A 21,382-nucleotide genomic window follows, 5' to 3' on the forward strand; every position below is an offset into this window, starting at 1 on the left:
GGGGAATATAGTCAATAATTATGTAACATCTTTGTATGGTTACAGATGACAACTAGACTTACCATAGTGATCAGTTTGGAACGTATAGAAATATCAAATCACTATGTTATATACCATGAACTAACATAGTGTTGTAGGTCAATTACACTTCAAAAAGAAATAGACTTATAGAAAAGAGATCAGATTTGTGGCACCAGAGGTGTCGGTTAGGGGAAAGAGGAATTAGATGAAGATAGTCGACAGGTACAAACTTCCAGTTACAAGATAAATAAATACTAGGGATGTAATATACAACATTGTAAAAATTAACACTGCTGTACATTATATGCAGAGAGTAAATCCTAAGAATTCTCATCACAAGGAAAAAATTTGTTTTTCTATTTCTTTAATGTGTCTGTATGAGATGATGGAAGTTCTGTAAACCTATTATGGTCATCATTTCATGATGTGTGTAAGTCAAATCATTGTGTTGTATACCTTAAACTTATATAGTGCTATATGTCAATTATATCTCAATAAAACTGGAAGAAAAAATTTTTAAATAAGTGAACTCTAGAAACATAATGCATGTAGCAGCTTAAAAAGTTAGGAGGAATTTTTTAAGGCTCTAAAAATAACAAAAAACAACAAAAACAAAAACAAAAACAAAATTTCTAGGCAAAAGAGAATTTTAAAACAAAATCATTAAGAAATGCACGAGGGAAAAGATCAACATATTTAGTTTATGAACAAAATATACATATCAATGTCTAGAGCAAATTTAAAAGACAAGAAATTTTTAAAAATTTAATAGTAAGTGATAAAAACAATGAAAATTAATGTTCTTAATACATTTTAAAAGCACATACAAATTGATAATAAAATTTAATTGATATTAAGTAAAAGGTAAATACATAGTATCTGTTAATTAACGAAATAATAAATACAAATAGGTAATATAAACATGAAAAAACAGCATATTAGAAATAAAAGATGCAAGGTAAATTAACCATACGTCGTTGTCTTAACAAACTAATAAAGCTAAGTATTTAAACTTTAGTAATAACATTGAGAATGCACCAAAAATATCAGGTTTTCTCTACTGGTGCTACTATGAAATTGTGGAATCAAATTAGTCACATTTTAAGGGTGTCTCCAGGGATAACAATCTATCCCTCATTGTCTACAAATGCCTGAACCCTTCCAGGGCAAACCAATTCATTCACAAGTGTGAGCATGGGGAACCATATTGTGCTTCTGGAACACAACAAAAGTCATGGACAATCAGCCTGTTTCTCTCATAAATATAGACTGCGAAACAGCAAAGAAATCTCTTTGGTTAAAAGCTTAAGGTGCGATCTGGAGATCTGTGAGGTGGCCCTGGATGGACTCAACCTAGGCTGTGCTGTAGAGAAAGAGAAAAGTGAGAGACACAGAGAAAGGGAGATAAGAAGGTCAGAGAGACATGGCAGATGGCTTTCATTTCCTGTTCAGTCTCTTTCTATGGCCCGACCTCCGTGAGTTCCAAGAAACCTCTGTATCTCCTAATAATAAACAGCCATTCTTTTGCTCAATTTGTTCCTATATTTGAAACCAAATCATAATAGAACAAATTGTTTGAGAAAGCAACTTGGACGACAAGCCAGAGACTGGGAGAAGGTATCTGCAAAAGACGTATCTGATGAGGGATTGTTATCTGAAACATACAAAGAACCCTTAAAATTCAACAATAAGAACAAATAACAATCCAGTTTTAAAAAGGACAAATGATCTGAACGATTTACTGAAGAAGATAAACAGGCGGCAAATAAACATATGAAAAGATGCTCAACATCATATGCCTTCAGAGAATACTAAATTAATACAACAGTGAAATACCACTGCGTACCTACCTGAATGACCAAAATCCAAAATACTGATGACACTAAATGCTGACGAGGATGTGGAGCAACAAGAAGTCTCATTCATTGCTGGTGAGAACACAATATGGTACAGCCACTTTGGAATAGAGTTTGGCAATTTCTTACAGTACTAAACATATTCTCACCATACGATCCAGCAGTCTCACTCCTTGGTATTTACCCTAAAGAGCTGAAACTTATGTCCACATGAAAACCTGCACACAGATGTTTACAGCAGACTTATTCACAATCACCAAAACTTAGAAGCAACAAGATGTCCTTCAGTTCTTGAATGGATGAACTGTAGTACATTCAGACAATGGAATATTATTCAGAGCTAAAAAGAAAGGTGCTACCAAGCCATAAAAAGGACACTTAAATGCACATTACCAAGTGAAAGAAACCAATCTGAAAAGGCTACATACTGTGAGATTCCAACTATAGACATTCTGGAAAAGGCAAAACTATGGAGACAATGAAAAGATCAGTGGTATCAGGGGTGGGAGGGAAGAAAGAATAGGCAGAGCAGAGAGGATTTTTAGGGCAGTGAAATTATTCTGTATGATACTGCAATTGTGAATACAAGTCGTTATACATTTGTCAAAAACCAGTAGAATCTACAAAGGAGTGAATGCTAGTGTAAACCATGGACTTTGGGTGATAATGATGTATCATCATAGGTTTATCAATTGTAACAAATGTATCACCCGGGTACAGGATGTCGACAGAGAGGAGGACTGTGTGTGTGTCGGGGCACGGTGCATACAGGAACCCTCAGTACCTTCTGCTCAACTTGGCTGTGAACCTAAAACTCCTTTAAAAAATATCTTTTTTTAGAGCAATTTGAGAATGTTTTCAAGAACTTTAAAAATCTCATAAGTCAGACTGAGTAATCCCATTTGTAATGTCTATTTTAAGTGGGGGAGTGATATTCAAAATAATCCTACAGATAAAGTGTAAAAATGCATTATGTTTTAAAAACGAAGATTTTGGACAGAGTTAACTGCATTGTTATTTGTAAAAGTGAAAAGCAACACAAACAGCCAACAATAAAGAAATGGCTAAAATATGATAGGGCTATACAAATCAATACTGTGCAAAATTAAAACTGTTTACAAAAGCTGATTTAAAATTTGATAAATTAATAGTTTATGGTTTATATCACCAAGTGAGAAGACTATAATGGGAACACCTACTTCCAGGCTTTACACAATTTTAAGTCTGGTTTGTACCTTATAGCACAAATAGTTAAAAATTTTAGAACAATTATTAAGGAAATTATGTCTAAGATTGTAATTTTAGAATTTCAGGTAGTATGGCAAACTACTGGGGAAGTCTTTTGTTGCTATTCCAGGCAAAAACTTAAAAAAAAAAAAGGTTATTAGGGACAGATTTCAAGTGCTATTCCTCCTAAATATCATTCAGCTTAATTTTAAAATATTTGATGTCCTATAGACTATTTAATTTTCTTAGCAAATTCTCTTTATAAACACATTGAAAAAAATACTTTTTTGTACATGTGAAATCTAACAATTACAAGAACTCTGCAAGAGTGAAATACTTTTGATTGCCTCTAACCTTCTTCTCTCACTAGAGAAGACTAATAAAAATTCAAAGATAGAGAATTCAGAATGAAGAATATGTCACTTTTAGAATAGAAAAAAATAATGTACTACAAACAATTGATTTGAAGATAAGTATCAGTATCACTATTTCGCAATGATCATGGTTTCTAAAGATAAATGAATGAATGCAATACTATCTTTAAAATGTAGACTAGGGAATGGTATAGCAACCAGCCGTAACCTGACAGGCATAGATTTTATGCATGTAAGCAAGGATCATGTTTCATTAGATTTTTTTTGAAATTTCATATTATGAAATGTCTCAAGATAACTTGGAACAGTAAATTATTTTTTTTCATTCTCTTATAATGCCAGTATAGTTTGTGTGGAAAGTTTGCACCAGTGCAGATTCTGGAGTGGGATGGCTAAGGTCAGAGGCTCTGACACAGTCCAGCTTAGGGAGAATAGAGCAGATCTCACAGAGACATTGTGAGATTTGCTGACATAACCATGCAAAGTGCCTTAGAACAGTGTCGACATCTAGTAAGAGGTTACTAAATGTACGTTCTTCATGAGAAACTTGAAATCAAGAGAGAAATGCTATCCCTCATTTTTATCTTCTCTACAAATTACCAAAATTTTATTCAATAGTTTACCATTTTTATTTATAATATAGTAAAAAGCCAATTGTTCTTTATAGTTTTTCAAAATTATATTGAGTGTGAATCAGTAGTTGGTAATACATTCATTCTCATGTTTAGTTTTCTATGCTTCTTTCAGTTTAAACTTAAAAACTCAGTTTCTTAAAATTAGGTGGCTGGTTATTTTTCATATTTAATGAGAAGTTTCAAAAAAAATCTCGTATGTATAAGTTTGTCATTGTACTAGTAGCAAAAAGACACTTAGTACCTTTTAATTTATTGTAGCTTTATTTCTTTGAGGGACACTTTTATCTGAAGTTGTCAAATAAAGTTTCATATTTCTCTCTTGTCTTCAGTCTGTACCCAAGAATCAGCTTCCCCTCTGGGGCATGGATGATGTTTGGGGAAGAAGGAAGACGGTCCAGATTGATAAAGCAATACCCCTGGGAAAAGACGATTAACATGTATAAAGGGATTTCCCTGCAGTATAAATACCAGCACGCGCCCTCCTGGTGCTTCAGCGCCTCCCTGATGTATATATGCAGGTAGTGAGATTTGAAACGGCCCTTTGAGATGGTAATATAATAAAACTCTGACTAGGGGAGCAGCATTTCTCCTCATTTTTCAACTCTCTTGTGGGAATGAGTTGCCAACCTTTTACTTCGGCTGATACCTTTATACCTCTGAATTCTGAGTCTTCTGCAACTCTGCCTCTGATAATGCACCACAGCGCTGCCGAGTGCCTACCAGTCTCCAACCATGCCACCAACGTGATGTCCACAGGTACGGGCTCCAATAGCGGTCTACATGTGGCTGGCCCTAAAGATGTCGGGGAGGATGCTCTGAATCTTATTAGTTCAGAATCTCTTTGCTTCTTTTACTTTCTCCTTCATGTTAATTTTGTATTAAGTTAAATATTAAGGATATTAAAGAAGCCAAAATGCCTAAGAAAATTTTCAAGAAGTATTAGTAAGTGTGGTCATTTCAATCACTGTTGGTTTTATTATAAAGATCTGTTTTCTACATAAGTAAACAATGAGTCTGGCTACTTTTAATATGAAAACTTTTTATGTAAACATATAAGTATAAATAGCAAAGCTGAAGAAACAGTGTGAAATAATTTAGTGTCTAAAAGATGTTACTTCTTTATCTTAGAGATTTATTTGGTTTTTAGGTTATATTTACTACCATGACTAAAAACAACACAGCTAAATGATCCCCAATACCAACAACGATGGATTTCCAAAAATAATTAAATGTTTAAATAATTAAATGTTTTAATACACTTGCCTTTTTAGCATAACTAAAAACTCAGAAATCAAATATAGAAGCAATATAACATTTAGAGCCCATGAACTGAGTTGAATTTTTCTCAAAATTGAGTTCTGAAGAGATTTCAATGTCTAACCAAGTTTTATTGTTTTCTTACTTAACTTTTTTAAGTGAAAATTAAACTTATGAATTCAAATATATTATCTCAAACACACTCAAGCAGATAAGTATGTTTTGTTAATGTGTCCAGTTTTATGCAGTAACAAAGTGTTTTGAAGTTGATTTATAAAAAATTCAAGCTGAGTAAACGTCTTTTGTTTAATAGCAACATACTATTCACTTTCCACTTGTTTTAAAAGCAAATCTAAATATGAACTAATTTTATACATTTAAAAATCAAAATTTGAGTTGATATATTTTATGATGATTTAAAATATTTAAGTGTTATCTTCAATATATTAAGCAGCTTCCAAACATATATGTAAATTTGGCATTCATCGTCAGCCAAATTTTAAAGTGTCAAGAGATCATATATCTAGTCTTTGATAGAATTATTAATGCAGAATTTTTTTTATCTACTAAAGATTCTCAAAATTTAATTAAAATATACTAATGAAAATATCCTCAAACATATTTTTAGGAAAATGTGATAAAGTCTTTTTTATCAAAGAGTTGTGGTATAAATAAATTTAAATAATTATCACATAGCTAATTGTATATTTTAAATAATAGATCTTTCTAGAAGTTGGGATGAGAAGAATAATGCGTTGTTTGTTTAATCTACTGTGTGTGGATAGTATTTGGCCAGAATAAAAATAAAATTTAGAATTGAGGTAGTAGTTAAGCAAGTTTAGGCTCAAAACCTTATTTATTTATTTATTTAAAAATAAATAAGATATTTAGTCTATTAGCCTGGCTTTTATACAATTCCCACAAATCAGAGAAACAGAAAATATTTAAACTTTGGAAGTAAAAGAAATTCATAATCAGTAAAAATGACCTAATGTGTTTTAAATAGCATAGCATTAAATTTTTAATTTTTCTATCAAATTGTAATCCTATACATCTAATTGCCTAAGTAAGGAATTAGTAATATACTGATTATAATAGCACTTGAATGTTAAATGTGTTTCATGTTTATTTGTTTAATTTTGGAATGCATAGTAATCATAATAATGTAAAATGACTTCAGTTCTCACTACGTGTCAGGTGTAAAATGAAAATTTACACAGATTTTTAAAATATTAAAAATTGAGCTATAGTTAGAGAAAATTTGTTTTACTTTCTAAAGAGACTTCATGTCTTTAGTCACTAGAGTACATCTCAATATTTTCAAAGGATTCTAAATCTAAACTTTATAATATCTCATATTTATTCAAGGAGATACAATTATATTTATGAAAATCCACCACTATATTCAGGATATGATGGAAAAAAAGAGAAAATAAAATATATAGGCAAACACTGGCTTAAGATTTTATTGTCAAGAGTCTTATTTCCTTAGTCAAAGTGATGATTTATGTTTAAACTTTGATTAAAGTTTAGTAATTCAAATTTACTTTCAAATTACACATTACCTCTATGAGACATAGCTGTTTATTAGTGAGGCTATGTTTATATATCAGATTCAACCTTTGGAGACCTCAAGTCACTCAATAGTCAATGATCTTATTTTTGACCAGCTTTATCATTAGAATTATTAAATTAATTGTGTGCATGCAGAAAATGTACAACCTCATGGTTTCAACTTCAACCTACGTCCATCATACAGGTTTCTCATAAATCTCTGAATTTAGTGAGATTTCTATGGCTGTATCCAATAAAAGGCTAATTGCTCTGCCATTTCCTCTGCTGGAAGAAATTTATTAGGCGAATAAACAAAAGTAAAGACTGTTCGAAGAGTTGATTTCTGATTTATTGTTCCAGAAAAAAACTACTTTATAATACCATGTTATACAAGAGACTGTCCTCTAGTCAGTTCTTTGCAATGTCTATATTGAGTGAAAGCTGCAAGAATTCTGCAACTCCCGATTAGCCAAGGTTCAATCCAGTCAGTGACCCTAATGTGGAGCACTGGATATAATTAATGAAGGCTATAGTCCACTTTGATGGGTCATGATCTCATTATCTGAGACAAATTTCAATATCTAGTTTTTACCTACTCATCAGAGAACTTCCCTCATATGAGAACAAATTATTGCCATGTAACTTTAATAATCACATAAATGTATACTTTTGAAATGAAATGAATGTGTCTTGAATCCTCATACATTTTCTTACCAGTCCCGTCTGTTTTGTCTTTGATTCAAACTCCTAAATGTTTGTGCACATATTTCTTGATGACGACACTGGGAAACACAGCAACAGGACTTCATTATTCTGTTCCTTCCTGTCATTATGGGAACCAGTCATCAACCTATGGAGTGATGGCAGGTAAGAAAAATTGTCTTCACATATGAGATTGAGTTGGGGACACTTAGATGGATTTCCTGGGTTTGAGGGAATCTTGACTAGAGTGTATCATGAAATTCAGATCGCTTCACCTTGGAAATTGCTGGTTAAACCACTGTGTTTTGAAATGTTCCCTGATCTGTGATGTCTGCAGAGATCATAATGATGTCTTCAGAGATCATAATGATTATACTCGATTGCCCATACTGTACACAGCCCTGAACTGTGATGCTTCTTAACTCTTGTGTTTGCTTTGTATGATTTTTATTCTATTTTTAATAATTATATATTTTTATTTTTTATTTTTATTGAAGTATAGACAGTTTACAATGTTGTGTCAGTTTCTGGTGTACAGCGTAATGTTTCAGTCATACATATACATACATTTGTTTTCATATTCTTTTTCATTATAGGTTACTACGTGACATTGAATACAGTTCCCTGTGCTATACAGAAGAGACTTGTTTATTTATTTTATATATAGTAGTTAGTATCTGCAAATCTTGAACTCCCAATTTATCCCTTCCCACTCCCTGCCCCGGTTACCATAATTTTGTTTTCTATGTCTGTGAGTCTGTTTCTGTTTTGTAAATAAGTTCATTTGTATCTTTTTTTTTTTTTTAGATTTGACATATAAGTGATATCATATAGTATTTTTCTTTCTCTTTCTGGCTTACTTCACTTAGAATGATAATGTATGATTTTTATTCTGATTCACTACTGCCAAGCTGCTGATTGTTACTTGTTTATGCCGTTGGTGGGCTTGCCTCCAGTAATAATACAGTAGGCACTAACCTCATGTAGTTATTTAAATTTAAATGCAACTGAAACTGAACTAAAATAAGGTCAAATTTAAAACTCTGTTGCACTGGCCACATTTCAAGTGCTCGATAACCTTATGCAGCTACCAAAGTAGACAGAACAGATTTACAGGACCTCCCCCTCATGGCAATATTTCTTCTGGACATTTGGTCCATGAAGATAAATAAGACATTGAAGGCTAAGAGTGATTTGCAGCTACTTTAGTGATAGTTGTTTCAGTATTTGTCAGCCGTTTCTGAGTTGTTTTTGAGTCTTAAATGAGACTGAAATAGTTGAAAGTTACATATCTTTTTTCCCTCTGGATAAGTAGGTCATCACTAGACCAAGATTAATTACTTGTATGGAAATCTCGAAGGCACATTTCTTAAGGAAAAGGAAAATCTGACCTAACAGATCCACTTATCACAAAACTTACGGCAGTTTTAGGACATGGCCAGAGAAACAATTTTGTTGTGCACAGAATTTTTTAGGTATTCTTTAACCTTTTTTATTTATTACTGCAGCAGGGAGAGAAATATTGTGGGTGACAATAAACTACTAAAGCTCTACGTGCGACTATAAGAGTGTGTGTGTGTGTGTGTGTGTGTGTGTGTACATGCACACTTGTGGGATATTGAGAGAGAAACTCTGGATAAAGGAATCACATATTAGGGAAATCTTTTCTTGTGTTTTGTTATCCAGAGTAGATAATAAAAAATCAAACATGGACTTATGTCTATAAATTTGAAATAAAATTAAAGAATTTAGTTCACCAAACTTCAATTTCTCAGTTTAAGACTAAATAAAACTTTAAAACTTTAAAATTAGATATTCCCGAACAAATTAGGTTCCTTTAACTTCTATTGAGGCGTTCTGAATAAAATAGTATCCTCACCTTGATGGTAAAATGAAAACTGATGTTCTTAATGGTCTCCTGTAAATCCTAGTGTCTCTTTTTAATAATTAAGAAATAAAGAAAGCCATATTTTTCTCTTTCCCTTTGAAAGTGGATCATTTATGATTCATATTCTTAGCAGTTAATCAGTATTCGTGGTTAATGAGAACCGCCCTCGCTGATGATGAACTGCTTTCATAATAAAAGAGTAGAATGACGCGCATTTCGCCACTAGAGGTGCAGGCAGAATGCTCTCTGTGGCCTCTACCACACTTTGATTATGGAGAAAAGAAATGACAAGCTCTTGGCCGCGTGCTGCTCCTTCTTGGTAATTCCCAGGAACCCAGGTGCAACTTCAGGCGCCCCCTAAACCCAGCAAGCGCAGAGATAAAATCAGCTACAGACCGAATACTTTAAGAAGGTTTTTTGCCACCACCGCCCTCCCACCAGATCGAGGCTGCTGGCTGCTGGCCTGGTGAGTTCACAGCTGGCCTGAGGAATCTAACATCCTTCCGGTTTCCCGGATCGGGGAGAACAGGCCCAGGTTCACAATGAGAGTCCGCAGGAGGCTCAGGCTGGCACGAGTTCCCTCGGCAGGTACTCAGCAAACTCTCGTACTCATTACAGTTAAAAAGGAGAGGGTCCTGGAGAAGTCCATTAAGATCATTCAAAGCCTGGGTTAGCGACAATCAAGAGCCCAATGTTTGTCCTAAGATTTGGAGCTATCGCGGTAGTCTTTAAACGAAATTAAATATATTTTGTCACTGAAAGAAAACCTCACCATGGAAAGCATGGAGATTATATTTGAATATTTTTTTGAGAAGGAGACCATTGAAATGTGATGTGCTTTATAATTTGTTACGATGTCACTATTTTTGACATACATTCACATTAGCCTTTGCATCGTGGCAGATTAAATCTCAGGGAATCTGAACCCTTCTGCCGTTATCCCCAGAGAAGCTACACAAACTGCGTTATAAAACACAGCAATTCAAAAGTAAAATAGCAGAGGTATAAAATACACAAGAGAAGCCTGGTTATGTCATTTGAATTTTCTGAGAACTCTCAAGGCATTCATCAAATCAACCACTTCCACACAATCCACAGAAGTGTCTTATCAACAGCCGACAGGTTCATTGTCACACACTCCACGAAAAAGGGGCGCTGTGAAAAGAACAATATTTCAAAGGGTATGAAATTGCTTTATTTGAATATGGTTATTTTATCACCACACTCTGATGCTTGCATTTACTTTGAGCATTTCATTAAATGAATAACCCACTGGAAGGCAAGAGCTATAGCGAATATTTTGTGAAGGTTGGTTGGGAGGACTTTCATCATCAGATGAATCCACTGTGCCTCATAGTCCAGATGTGGGCATATCAAAGAGAATGACTGGGAGAACTAAATTAGTCACACCGGGAACTAATTACAAACCTTGTTCAAGTCACTTAACAACTCAGAGTGTCAGTCTCTTCATATCCAGGTTGCCGTGGGTCCCACAGCTCTGCTGGAGCTGAGTTGTGGCAAATCTGTACCAACTCAGCCTGACTTTCTCCTCGATCTTCCCTTCAGATAAACTTGCAGCTAGATTCCTTCTTCTGTCTCTTGCCTCCCAAGAACTTAGATAATTCAATAGCCTATAGTATAGATACCAGGAAATAGGAAATTATACATACTACTCAAAAATCTCATCTAGATAAACACAAAAGAAAACAAGAGAACAACAAAAATCTTTCAAAACTCTTATTCCTGAGTATCTGAGATTGGGTCTGTTCTCCAGCTTCCAAAGCTGCGTCCAAGTTAGAAAACAAGCTTAATGAGCTGTGTGCCTTGTCCGCTGTCCTGTGGAAACTGAGTAAACCGGACACAGCGATGATGGCTAAACCCAGCAAGGTTATGTGGTGTTAACGACCACCCAAGACGTCCTTGTTTACAGATTAATTTTAAGAGGAAAACAAAATAGCTGATGCCTGGAATTAATCACGAAGATGAATGAATGCTCTTTTTTTATGAGAAATGGATAATAAAAGAAAGGTTAGTATGGCTGAAAGTGCCCTTTCCTCCTGGGCTAACACAAAAGGTAACAGAATGTGTTTGACAGCGACAGAGAAACAGTCTACTTTGGAGCCCATCTCTTTGTTCTTAAGTTGTCTTTTTTTTTTTTTCTTTCCTTTTTTTTCTTTTTTTTTTGTTTTATTTAAGTTTCATTTTTCTCTAATTCATTCTGGTCGTGTTAACACTAAAGGAAGGACTAATTCTAACCATCTTTTGCCTCAGGATCATGAAAGGACTTTCAGTAGCTCTAGCGTGACGTATTTTCTCTCAACTTTCTAGTCTCTCTTAGCTACGCAACTCGGTGATGGTAAAGCAGCCATAACCGAATGGAGACGTGGGCGTGGCGGTGCGCCAAGTCAACCTCGTTTACAAAACCAGGCAGAGGACCCCTGTTATCCGTGGATAGGATGTACTAATGCACAAAAGAGAAAAAATTCGCAATTCCAATTCATGATTTGTTTCACGCCGTCATGCGTGAAGGAAAAAAAAAAAAGAAATGGAAATACCCTTTTCTATGCATGTCTACAGCAGGATGGGGGTATTTTACTGTGTCCCTCCGCTTCCCCTGTTTGTTCTTCTAAGACTTCAAGCCCTTAACCTCAGAGGTATTGCCAGTCAGCATCTGGCAGAACCGGCTTCTGCAGAAGAGCAGTTTGGCCCCTATCATGGGACCTGGAGCAGGTCCCTGCAAGGCAGGCTGGACCTCGGCTTCCCCATCACCTGCTTGAAAAGACTTACCTCTATGCTCTCACCTCTGCCACACAGATGCACACGCAGAGCAGTTCAGAAGGGCTGTGGTGGGTAGATCTGCAGTGGGAAAAGATACGCTGGGCTGTGCAGACACGTCTGAGCTATTTAGGTGTGCGCTTGTTCTAGGCTTATAGACAATTTTGCTTAATCGGTGCTTTGGAAATTGATCGTGGGACTTCTGCTGCACCCGACTCACCACGTCTTTTATCTTCTTCCTTCTTTCCCTCTCTTTTTCAATAATCCAGGCTTTAGAAAAAAATTTTAAAATATCTTAGACATACCATACGGATTACTTCCCACTCTCCCCCAAATACAAGGTCCTATGATAAAAACCGCAGTTTGGCTGTGCCTGTGACTGTCATGAATTTCTCTCTAAGGTTAGTTCCGGGAAAACTGTCCCTGCAGCTAATTGTGAATACTTTCATTTAATGAAAAATAAGATCTCACACATTGTGTTTTCCTTTTCTCTGTGGATTGTCAAACATGGGAACGTGGTATTTTCCTGTGTCTATTTTATAGACTCATGTTAAAACGTTTTTTCTAAATGTCCATTTTTCCAGAGTATTTATAATGTATATATAAACTACCTTTAAAATTTTCCAGAAATAGAGATGGCACACTTCCAATATTTAATAAGTAATTATAATATTTTGTCTGAGAGCATTTGTTTAATGTAGCTGAATGTGTTTAAACTGCATACGTCTTTAAGTTATTTGATTTCTCTCAGTATAGACTACCTGAAAAATGAACTAGGTTATTCTTTTGATGTGGTTTATTGCAAAGTTCACTGGATTTCAGTTCTAGTTTCAAACTATAATAGTGAATCCATCATAGTACCCAAGGAGCGTTATTTAACTTATTTTTACTTAGATTTTAACTTGTGAGTAAAAAATACATATCTTTTCTACCTTATTTGTTTATATAAGGATAAGATGATAAATGTGAAATGAAAATAGTCTGTAGATTTGTAGCAGTGTGTGACTATGATTATCAGCAAGAAAATTTGAAAATGGTCAAGACTGCTAACAAATTCAGTCCTTATGGCATCTCATGTAAATGACAGGCAACAAATTATTTATGTAAATAAAAATACTTTGACATAAGTTAAATGACTTATCTAAAATGCTTTAAAATACACTGAGTGTGCAAAATCAAACAGCAGCCCGTTTTCTTCTATCTGTTTTTATTGTTTCTCAGAGTATTTCATCATTAGATGTAATAAGTGACATGTGATATTTCTGGATGATGAAAGAAGTGAAGGTTTTTACGTATGTGTAAGAACCAACTCTGAAAGCCGAAGCAAAAGAAAAGTCTTGAGATAATTATTAAGCAGATGTTAAAATAAATGTGATTAGTTTTTTTAATATATATTAGTCTTTTATTTCAACTAGAAGAAATCTAAAACTAACAAAAAGCTAAAAATGAACCCCAAAGACAATAAACATTTTCTAAAATGAGCTATGTAATAAATTAAAAATCAAAACAATTACTTTTTAACATTTTATCTAGTCTGATCAGTATACCACCCACTAAAGTGTAAAGTGACCCTTTAAAAAGTAAAGCTGGGTAATTTGGGTTTGTAAAAGTAGCATGAATTGTTCTAGATGGTAGAATAGTTTCCTTTATATATACTTTTACACTGTGAAACAGCTACATTTATTTTATACTATTTTGTTTAATCTCTCACTTGCATGTGTATTTTGCTTCAGAAAAGTCAAACAGTCTATTGGCTAGGGGTACACTTCCTAATCACATATTCTCATATAAATAATATAAGTCAACAATTTGCTGACTTCCACTATTCCATTCTCATTATATGTTGATATATTAATGTAAAATTTATATATTCTGGCAAAATGCACTATTACTCATGTCTGATTTGTGGATGTATTTATGGAAAGATTACAGATAGCATAAATTGGATGTATTTTTCAGTAAGTTTCTAAGAATAATTATTGCATATATTCTCTAGTAATTTATTTTTAGTTTAAATATTTATTTATACTCATAAGAAAATTCTTGATTGCTGAATATTTTATTTATACCCAAATGTCTTGGTTATACATGTGTCATTTACTATAAATTGAAGTGAAATCTCTATCAATAAAAATATTATGTACTGATGAAGAAAATAAATAAAATGAGTGAGAACCTGGCTTAAAACATCCTCTCACCCATGCTCCCCAGCTGAGAGAGACTCTTCTTTTCAAATGAAGAATGAAATCTAGAAGCAATTGAAAAATTAGATCTTTTAGTTTTCTGTGATTTGTCTTTTAACTCATGCAATGGACTCAATGCTTCATCATGTATGTCATATCTACCTGTCATATCTAGAATTGCACCCTTCCTTGCCACTTACTTTTGTTTCTTAAATAATAATCAAGAGATGATACTATTATATTTTATACTTTTCAAGGAATCTTGTTGCTGACTTTTTAATAGAACTTTAAGAATAACTTTTTGTTAATATCTGTTACTCCTCAAAGTTATTTCACCACATTAATGTATTTTAGATTCTCATAATCTTTCTTTTTACCTGCCTTTGCTAAATTAAAATCAGACACGATTCTTTCCCCTTGAAATTAAGCATTTACTGATAAAATAGTGGGGCTTCCTAATACTACAGTATCAATTTTCCAATATTAAAAAAACTTCCCAGCCCTGTGCCTTGATTATAACAAACATCATAGATTATCTGTTCAGTGAATTCAGAAAACAGAGATAAAAATACACATTCTGGTAAGAGTTGAACCTCAGGAGGAGGTTCCCAGGAGTAAATGTCTTTTAAGAGAAAAAAAATGAAGGAAAACTCACACTTTGGTGAAATTTGCTTATTTCTATTTTAATTATTTGCAAGTCCCTGCCTCTTCCCTTTGGCTTTGTATTCTTTTTGTTTTTGCTGCTCTGAGGAAGGTGGAAATCATAAATCATTGCATTTATATTAAATTACTCTGATGTCTACTTCAGAAGCCTGACTGTCATGTAACCTTTCAGAATTGAGACTGGCTGTCCCAGAATAGGGGGCTCTTATGAGCCAAACCCTACCATGCACAGAAATGGGGGATAACGACAAATGGTCCTTTCCTTTTCTTGTTCCAGGCAGCTTAACCCCTTGTCTTTATAAGTTTCCCGACCACGCCTTGAGTCATGGCTTTCCCCCCATGCACCAGCCTCTCCTGCCGGAGGACCCCACAGCCGCTGATTTCAAGCAGGAGCTCAGGCGGAAAAGCAAGTTGGTGGAAGAACCAATAGACATGGATTCTCCAGAAATCCGGGAACTTGAAAAGTTTGCCAATGAATTTAAAGTGAGAAGAATTAAGTTAGGTATGTGCTTGTTCAGAGCAGCGGGTGCGCAACTTGGTCTGCAAATTCTTACTCTATTACCGTTCAGTCTCTTACACTCAGATCCAAAGTTCAAGACAGGTCTCATTCTTCATCTCCACGGTGGGTGTTACTCAAATTATGAAAAACCTACCAAAACCTTCATTTCCTTGTAAAGTTCTTAATTCCAAAATACACAGTTTTTAAAATTAATGGCACTATTTTTCAAAGATTAATTTTGAAGTGCCTGCTTTTATCTGTATTTCTTTGAGTAGATGGTATGTTCATATGACTCAAAGGCTAAAAGTGTGCAAGGGAAATGTATTCCTTCTGTTTGTCCTTCCTGTTTAATCAATGTTGTTAGTTTTTTGGATATCCTTCCAAAGATATTTTATGCATAGATACATATAAACAAATACATTTATTTCTTCAGACAGATTTTTTTAAATTTGTTTATTTTGGAGAGTTTTCAGTATTGGTTTTTAGAGAGCTTTTTTTAAATAAAATGCATCTGTCAAATTCCATTTTATTAATATACCACCCATCTCTTACTTAGAGAATTTAGATGATCTTCAATCTTATGCTAACAAAAACAAGGCCACAATGATTAAATTCATACATACCGTCTTGTACCTCTATAAATATATGTGTAGGAAAAGTGTTAAAAGCAAAATTGCTTTTATCAAAGAAGAGCATGCATATTTGTAGTTTTAAAAGATGTTGTCAAATTGGTCTCTATGGAAGTTGTACCCAAATATACTATCACTGTGGATATTTCTTTTGCCACCTTTCAGATTATGAGCTCCGTGCAAATGGAGTCTCTTGTTGTTTATTTATTTTGTTTTCTCCTTGATGGCATATCCTCAGCACTTAGAACAGTGACAGGCACATGGAATAAGAAAATAGTTGTTGAAGGAAAAATATGCTGTTAATCTTTTGTGTCTTTGCAAATCAGAAAGGTCAAAGTTGTTATTTTATATAAGAAATTTCTCTTATTATGAGTAAAGAATGAAAGATTTTCTTTCATGTATTTGACAGTCATTTGTGATTCTTTTTCTGTGAACTGTCTATTCATAGCCTTTGTTCACTTTCTACTGAAAAAGTGTTTTTAACATAAATGGCTATAATTAAAAATTGACTTAAATGCATGAAGTAGTATATTTTAATAGATTGAAATGCTAGTGCAAACTTCTGCACTTGTGGAATGAACCATCAGTGATTTTTAATATTTATTGATGGGCATCATATGTAAACATTTTATGCATACAGGTATATAGCTTGAGGCTCTGAATTAATATGTAGTTACTATTTGTCATAAACACAGCAGTAGACATCTGTATGACATTCATTTTCAATTTGCTATTTACATTGCTGTGAATGTTTCAAATTCTATATTGATGACTTCTATCAACTTGCATTCTAAAAATGTTTGAGACAATCTTTGAGAATTTTTTGCCTGGAGACAGAAGCATTAACAAATGATATAATAAATATGCTTGGAGGTATATATAAAATGTCATGTGGTCAAAGTCTCATAATATGAAAGTAAACACAATTCATAGTTTTATTTGATATCCTTCAACATATTAGATTTTTCATTCTTACAGTTGAGATAAAAATATTTATATCACCATATACTTTATGCATTATATTTAATGTACAATCAATTTTTGAGCACATATCATCAGATTTTTAAGAATAATTACAAAGAGAGAATTTTAAAATGTCTTCTAAAGTGTTTGACACATCTAACCAATTTGGCTAAATATCATGATGTTTCTATCTGAATTCTTTTAACTTCTAAACAAATAGTTTATTAGTGAGAAGGAATATTTTTTGCAATACTGGATGATTCTACAATGAACCTTACTGTTATTCTAAAGTGCCAACAAATATAGGATTAAAAGCAGTATTTAACAGTTGACCAAAAAAGCTACACAGATTTCTGCGATGGTGGACCAAAACGAATGCTTCTCTAAAACCAGAAGCTCAGGGTGTTTGTTTTGTTTCACAGGCTACACCCAAACGAACGTTGGGGAAGCCCTCGCAGCCGTGCATGGCTCGGAGTTCAGTCAAACAACTATATGCCGATTCGAAAACCTGCAGCTCAGCTTCAAAAATGCGTGCAAACTAAAAGCAATATTATCCAAGTGGCTGGAGGAAGCTGAGCAAGTAGGAGGTACTAAAGCCGGGTTTCTCAAGACTCTGTGGTGTTTCAGCCTAAAAACAATGGTGTCCATTGGTTGGATGAATGCTAACGCCAGAGGTTTGAGGTTTCATTTGGTTTGATTTTTCTCTTGAGATGAGACATAAATGTCTTCTTTCGTCACACTGAAAACAAGTAAGGCCAATGCAAGTGTAGAAAGAAATTTACCGGGAAAGGAAGTAGTGAGAGAATAAACTGGAGAAGGAGAGCTTCTAGAGAGCATGGCACAGGTATGAAGCGGTGAAATGATTTTTTCCAACACATGCAGAGTTTTTTTCCTTTTTGCCTCTGTGCTATGTGCTGTAGTAATTGTACGTAAATCATTTTTATAACCTCGTATCAGTGCAGCCAGAGCGCTTGCACACCCGTCTTCCTAGTGAATAACATAAGCTTATTGCCAGATGAGCACTTTAATATGATAAAATGATCCTCTTATATTGATGTCAAGGCTGGATAAAGAGCAAGGTTTGAGAGCATTTAGAGCAAGTGTTCCAACAAAAGTGAGGTAGGGATATGAATTAAAGACAATTGTTTTTACAAAGTTATTATTTCTCATTAACATTTTAATCTAGGGCTTGGAATATAAAATGATATAGACTACAATAATTTTTTTAAAAAGGTATACGGTGATTTTATTTCGCATCATTTTATAAAGAAAACTTGAAGTACAGTTCTGACAGTTTAAAACAAAAACCTACTGTGTTTTTGTAATCATTCTTTTCTCATCACAGCTTTATACAATGAGAAAGTGGGAGCAAATGAAAGGAAAAGGAAACGGAGAACAACTATCAGGTATACTTTTGAGATATTTAAAGTTTCTAGAGAAGAAAAAGAATCTTACAAATGGAATGAACATTTAAGCATAAACTGAATAGAACATAAAAATGAATAGAGTCAATTGAAAAAACAAGATTGGTAAAAAGAGCATAATATTTAATAAATTAATGGTGGGAAATAGCTAGAAATTTTTAAATTTGATGGAAAACTGTGTATTGTTTGATTCAAGAACAGTTTTGTTCTACAAGTGTCGAATAAAACAGAAACTGAACAATCACTTCCAGAGGAGTGACTGTTCCTACTGTCCTTTTAGGTACAGGTCTTGCTCTGGCAATATATCTATGTTGTTATCAGTCATCAGTATTTCTGTCTCTTTAAGTTCAGGGTGACTCCTTGCATTTCAAACCAGAAAGATTGTTCATTGATCTTTTTCTAAAATCCATGAGGCTCACTTAGGAATTGATAAAATGCAGGTTTTGTTTTGGTCAGTTAGTTGTACACTAAAGATTTCGTTTCTTGTAAGTAACCTAAATGATTTCTGGGGGAAATTTAGAAATGCCTACAGAATTATTTCCTTCTCAGGAAGTCAGTGCCCTCTTGTGGCACAAAGTGGGATAAACACAAAGTCTGGGGCTCCCACTTTCTTACTTCTTCCTGTGACTCTGCTAACAGTAGATAAGCCTCTATGTTCAACAAACTGAACATTTATCTTTGTTGAAGAGCTTTGACGGTATTTTCAGAGTCTTTAAGTTTCCTTTTTATGTTATTATTTAGGAAATTCAACCTAACTTAATTTTGATCTGCTAAAAACATCCCTAAAAAGTTTATCCCTCTCTTCTTTCCCCTTATCTCCCCACCTCCCAGTATTGCTGCTAAAGACGCTCTAGAGAGACATTTTGGAGAACAGAATAAACCTTCCTCTCAAGAGATCCTGCGGATGGCTGAAGAACTGAATCTGGAGAAAGAAGTAGTGAGGGTTTGGTTTTGCAACCGAAGGCAAAGAGAAAAACGGGTGAAAACAAGTCTGAATCAGAGTTTATTTACTATTTCTAAGGAGCATCTTGAATGCAGATAAGGTTTCTTGTCATGTAATAGCCAGGTTTTCTATTTTTTCATTCCTTTCTCTTCTCCAGCCAAAATAGAATTAGTTATTTGGTTAGCTTCAAAAAAAATATTTCAGTAACTTTTGTAGAACCTATTCTTTTCTAGTTTAAAAAATACAGTTTAAATTATATTGATGAATTACTCTCTGAAGCCACATTGTACATTTTAAGCCAAAGACTAATAGGAATAAAACAATGATTTTCTCTCTCCCAGTGTCTCTCTCTCCACACACACACATACACATGAGTGTGCACATGGGTCTTCTAGTTTAAAGGTTCTTTTTCCAAAGGCTATAAATCTGCTTTTTTGTTTCAGGCAGTAATGTCACATAAAGAATATCATCAGAGAGGATCCAACCAGAAAAGTCCTTAACTGACATCCTGCTTGCATCATCTCTAATAGTTTTTCTGAACTAAAAGTTTTGCACTTATGAACCAGAGGTGCCTTAGAATTTTATTATTGCATGTAGGAATAAATCTTAATCAGAAGTGACACCTTTGAAGTTAACATTCATGGCATAGAGACCAAAGAAGTGTTTCAAAAGAGATTTATAGAAATATTAATTTATGATGTTTTTATTTTTCCCAGACATTAGCCTTTTTGATGTTTAGCTATGGAAAGTAAACTCCATGGATTCTTGGGCCACACTACAATTTCTGTAAGCTGCAACGGTGCAAGGGAGATGTCCGGGTTGTTTGCTGTGGTTTCTCCGGCGTCTGGGAAAGCGTCTCATCACAGTGAGCATGCGATCTTTGTTGTATGAACAAAGGGGTGTGCTCTTAACAATGGCTACAAACTTGAAGGGTGTCTAATTTAATAATATAACTTATTTTTGGAAATCTCTAACTAGAAAATCATCTGGGGTCCTATCAGAAAAGACTATCACTTTTGGTTTAATTGGTTAGAATATGATTTATTATTAATAAAAAAGTTTGGTATATTGAGCTTTGCAATTCAGGGAATTGTACCTTAAGGAATATATTTATTTAATTTATAAGAATGTGCACTGTACAGCACAGGGAATATAGCCAGTATTTTATAATCACTTTAAATGGCGTATAATCTATAAAAATATTGAATCACTATGTTGTACACCTGAAATTAACATAATACTGTAAATCAACTATACTTCAATTTGAAAAAAGAGAATGCATTTCTTTGAACCTTGTAGGTAGAAGCAAACTATGTAATGTGATATCACTATCAAATAGTAAATTTTTTTTTTTGCATTTTGAATGTAAATCTGCTGGCAATGTTTATATAACTTATTTTATATAACAAACGGGAACAATTAGATCAAATTTTATTGTTTAGAATGCTTACTAAATAAACTGTACTGTCCAGTCTCTTGCTCTTTATAATATTAATAAAGACCATGCATTACACAGGCCATAATCTATGCAGATCATACATGTCTGTGCACACATACTCAGCATTAATTGGATGGCTAGAAACTTTGATATATTAACAACAAAAAATTTAGTTTTCAGTAGCTTGATCAGCCATGTTTAATCATGCAACTTGTACCCAAGAGGAGTTAAATACCATATATATATATATACCATATACATATATATATATATTTATATATAAAGTCTTTTCTTATTTAAGAGTAAATTCCCAATTAGTCAGCTATGTGGATTTACAAGTACTTTTCTCTT

The 21,382-nt window shown here is 33.8% G+C and overlaps 1 protein-coding gene across 1 annotated transcript; it reads left to right on the top strand.

Moving 5' to 3' along the window:
• The first annotated feature begins 4,727 nt into the window (after nucleotides 1–4,727).
• POU1F1 (POU class 1 homeobox 1) lies at nucleotides 4,728–20,208 on the top strand. The gene is made up of 6 exons (XM_072970816.1): nucleotides 4,728–4,869; nucleotides 7,642–7,791; nucleotides 15,413–15,637; nucleotides 17,649–17,813; nucleotides 18,572–18,632; nucleotides 19,482–20,208. The coding sequence occupies exons 1-6, from the start codon at nucleotides 4,728–4,730 to the stop codon at nucleotides 19,690–19,692; spliced, it is 954 nt and encodes a 317-aa protein (XP_072826917.1). The 3' UTR covers nucleotides 19,693–20,208.
• Nucleotides 20,209–21,382: the final 1,174 nt, after the last annotated feature.

This window comes from Vicugna pacos, chromosome 1 (genome assembly GCF_048564905.1).
Source record: "Vicugna pacos chromosome 1, VicPac4, whole genome shotgun sequence".
Taxonomy (NCBI): domain Eukaryota; kingdom Metazoa; phylum Chordata; class Mammalia; order Artiodactyla; family Camelidae; genus Vicugna; species Vicugna pacos.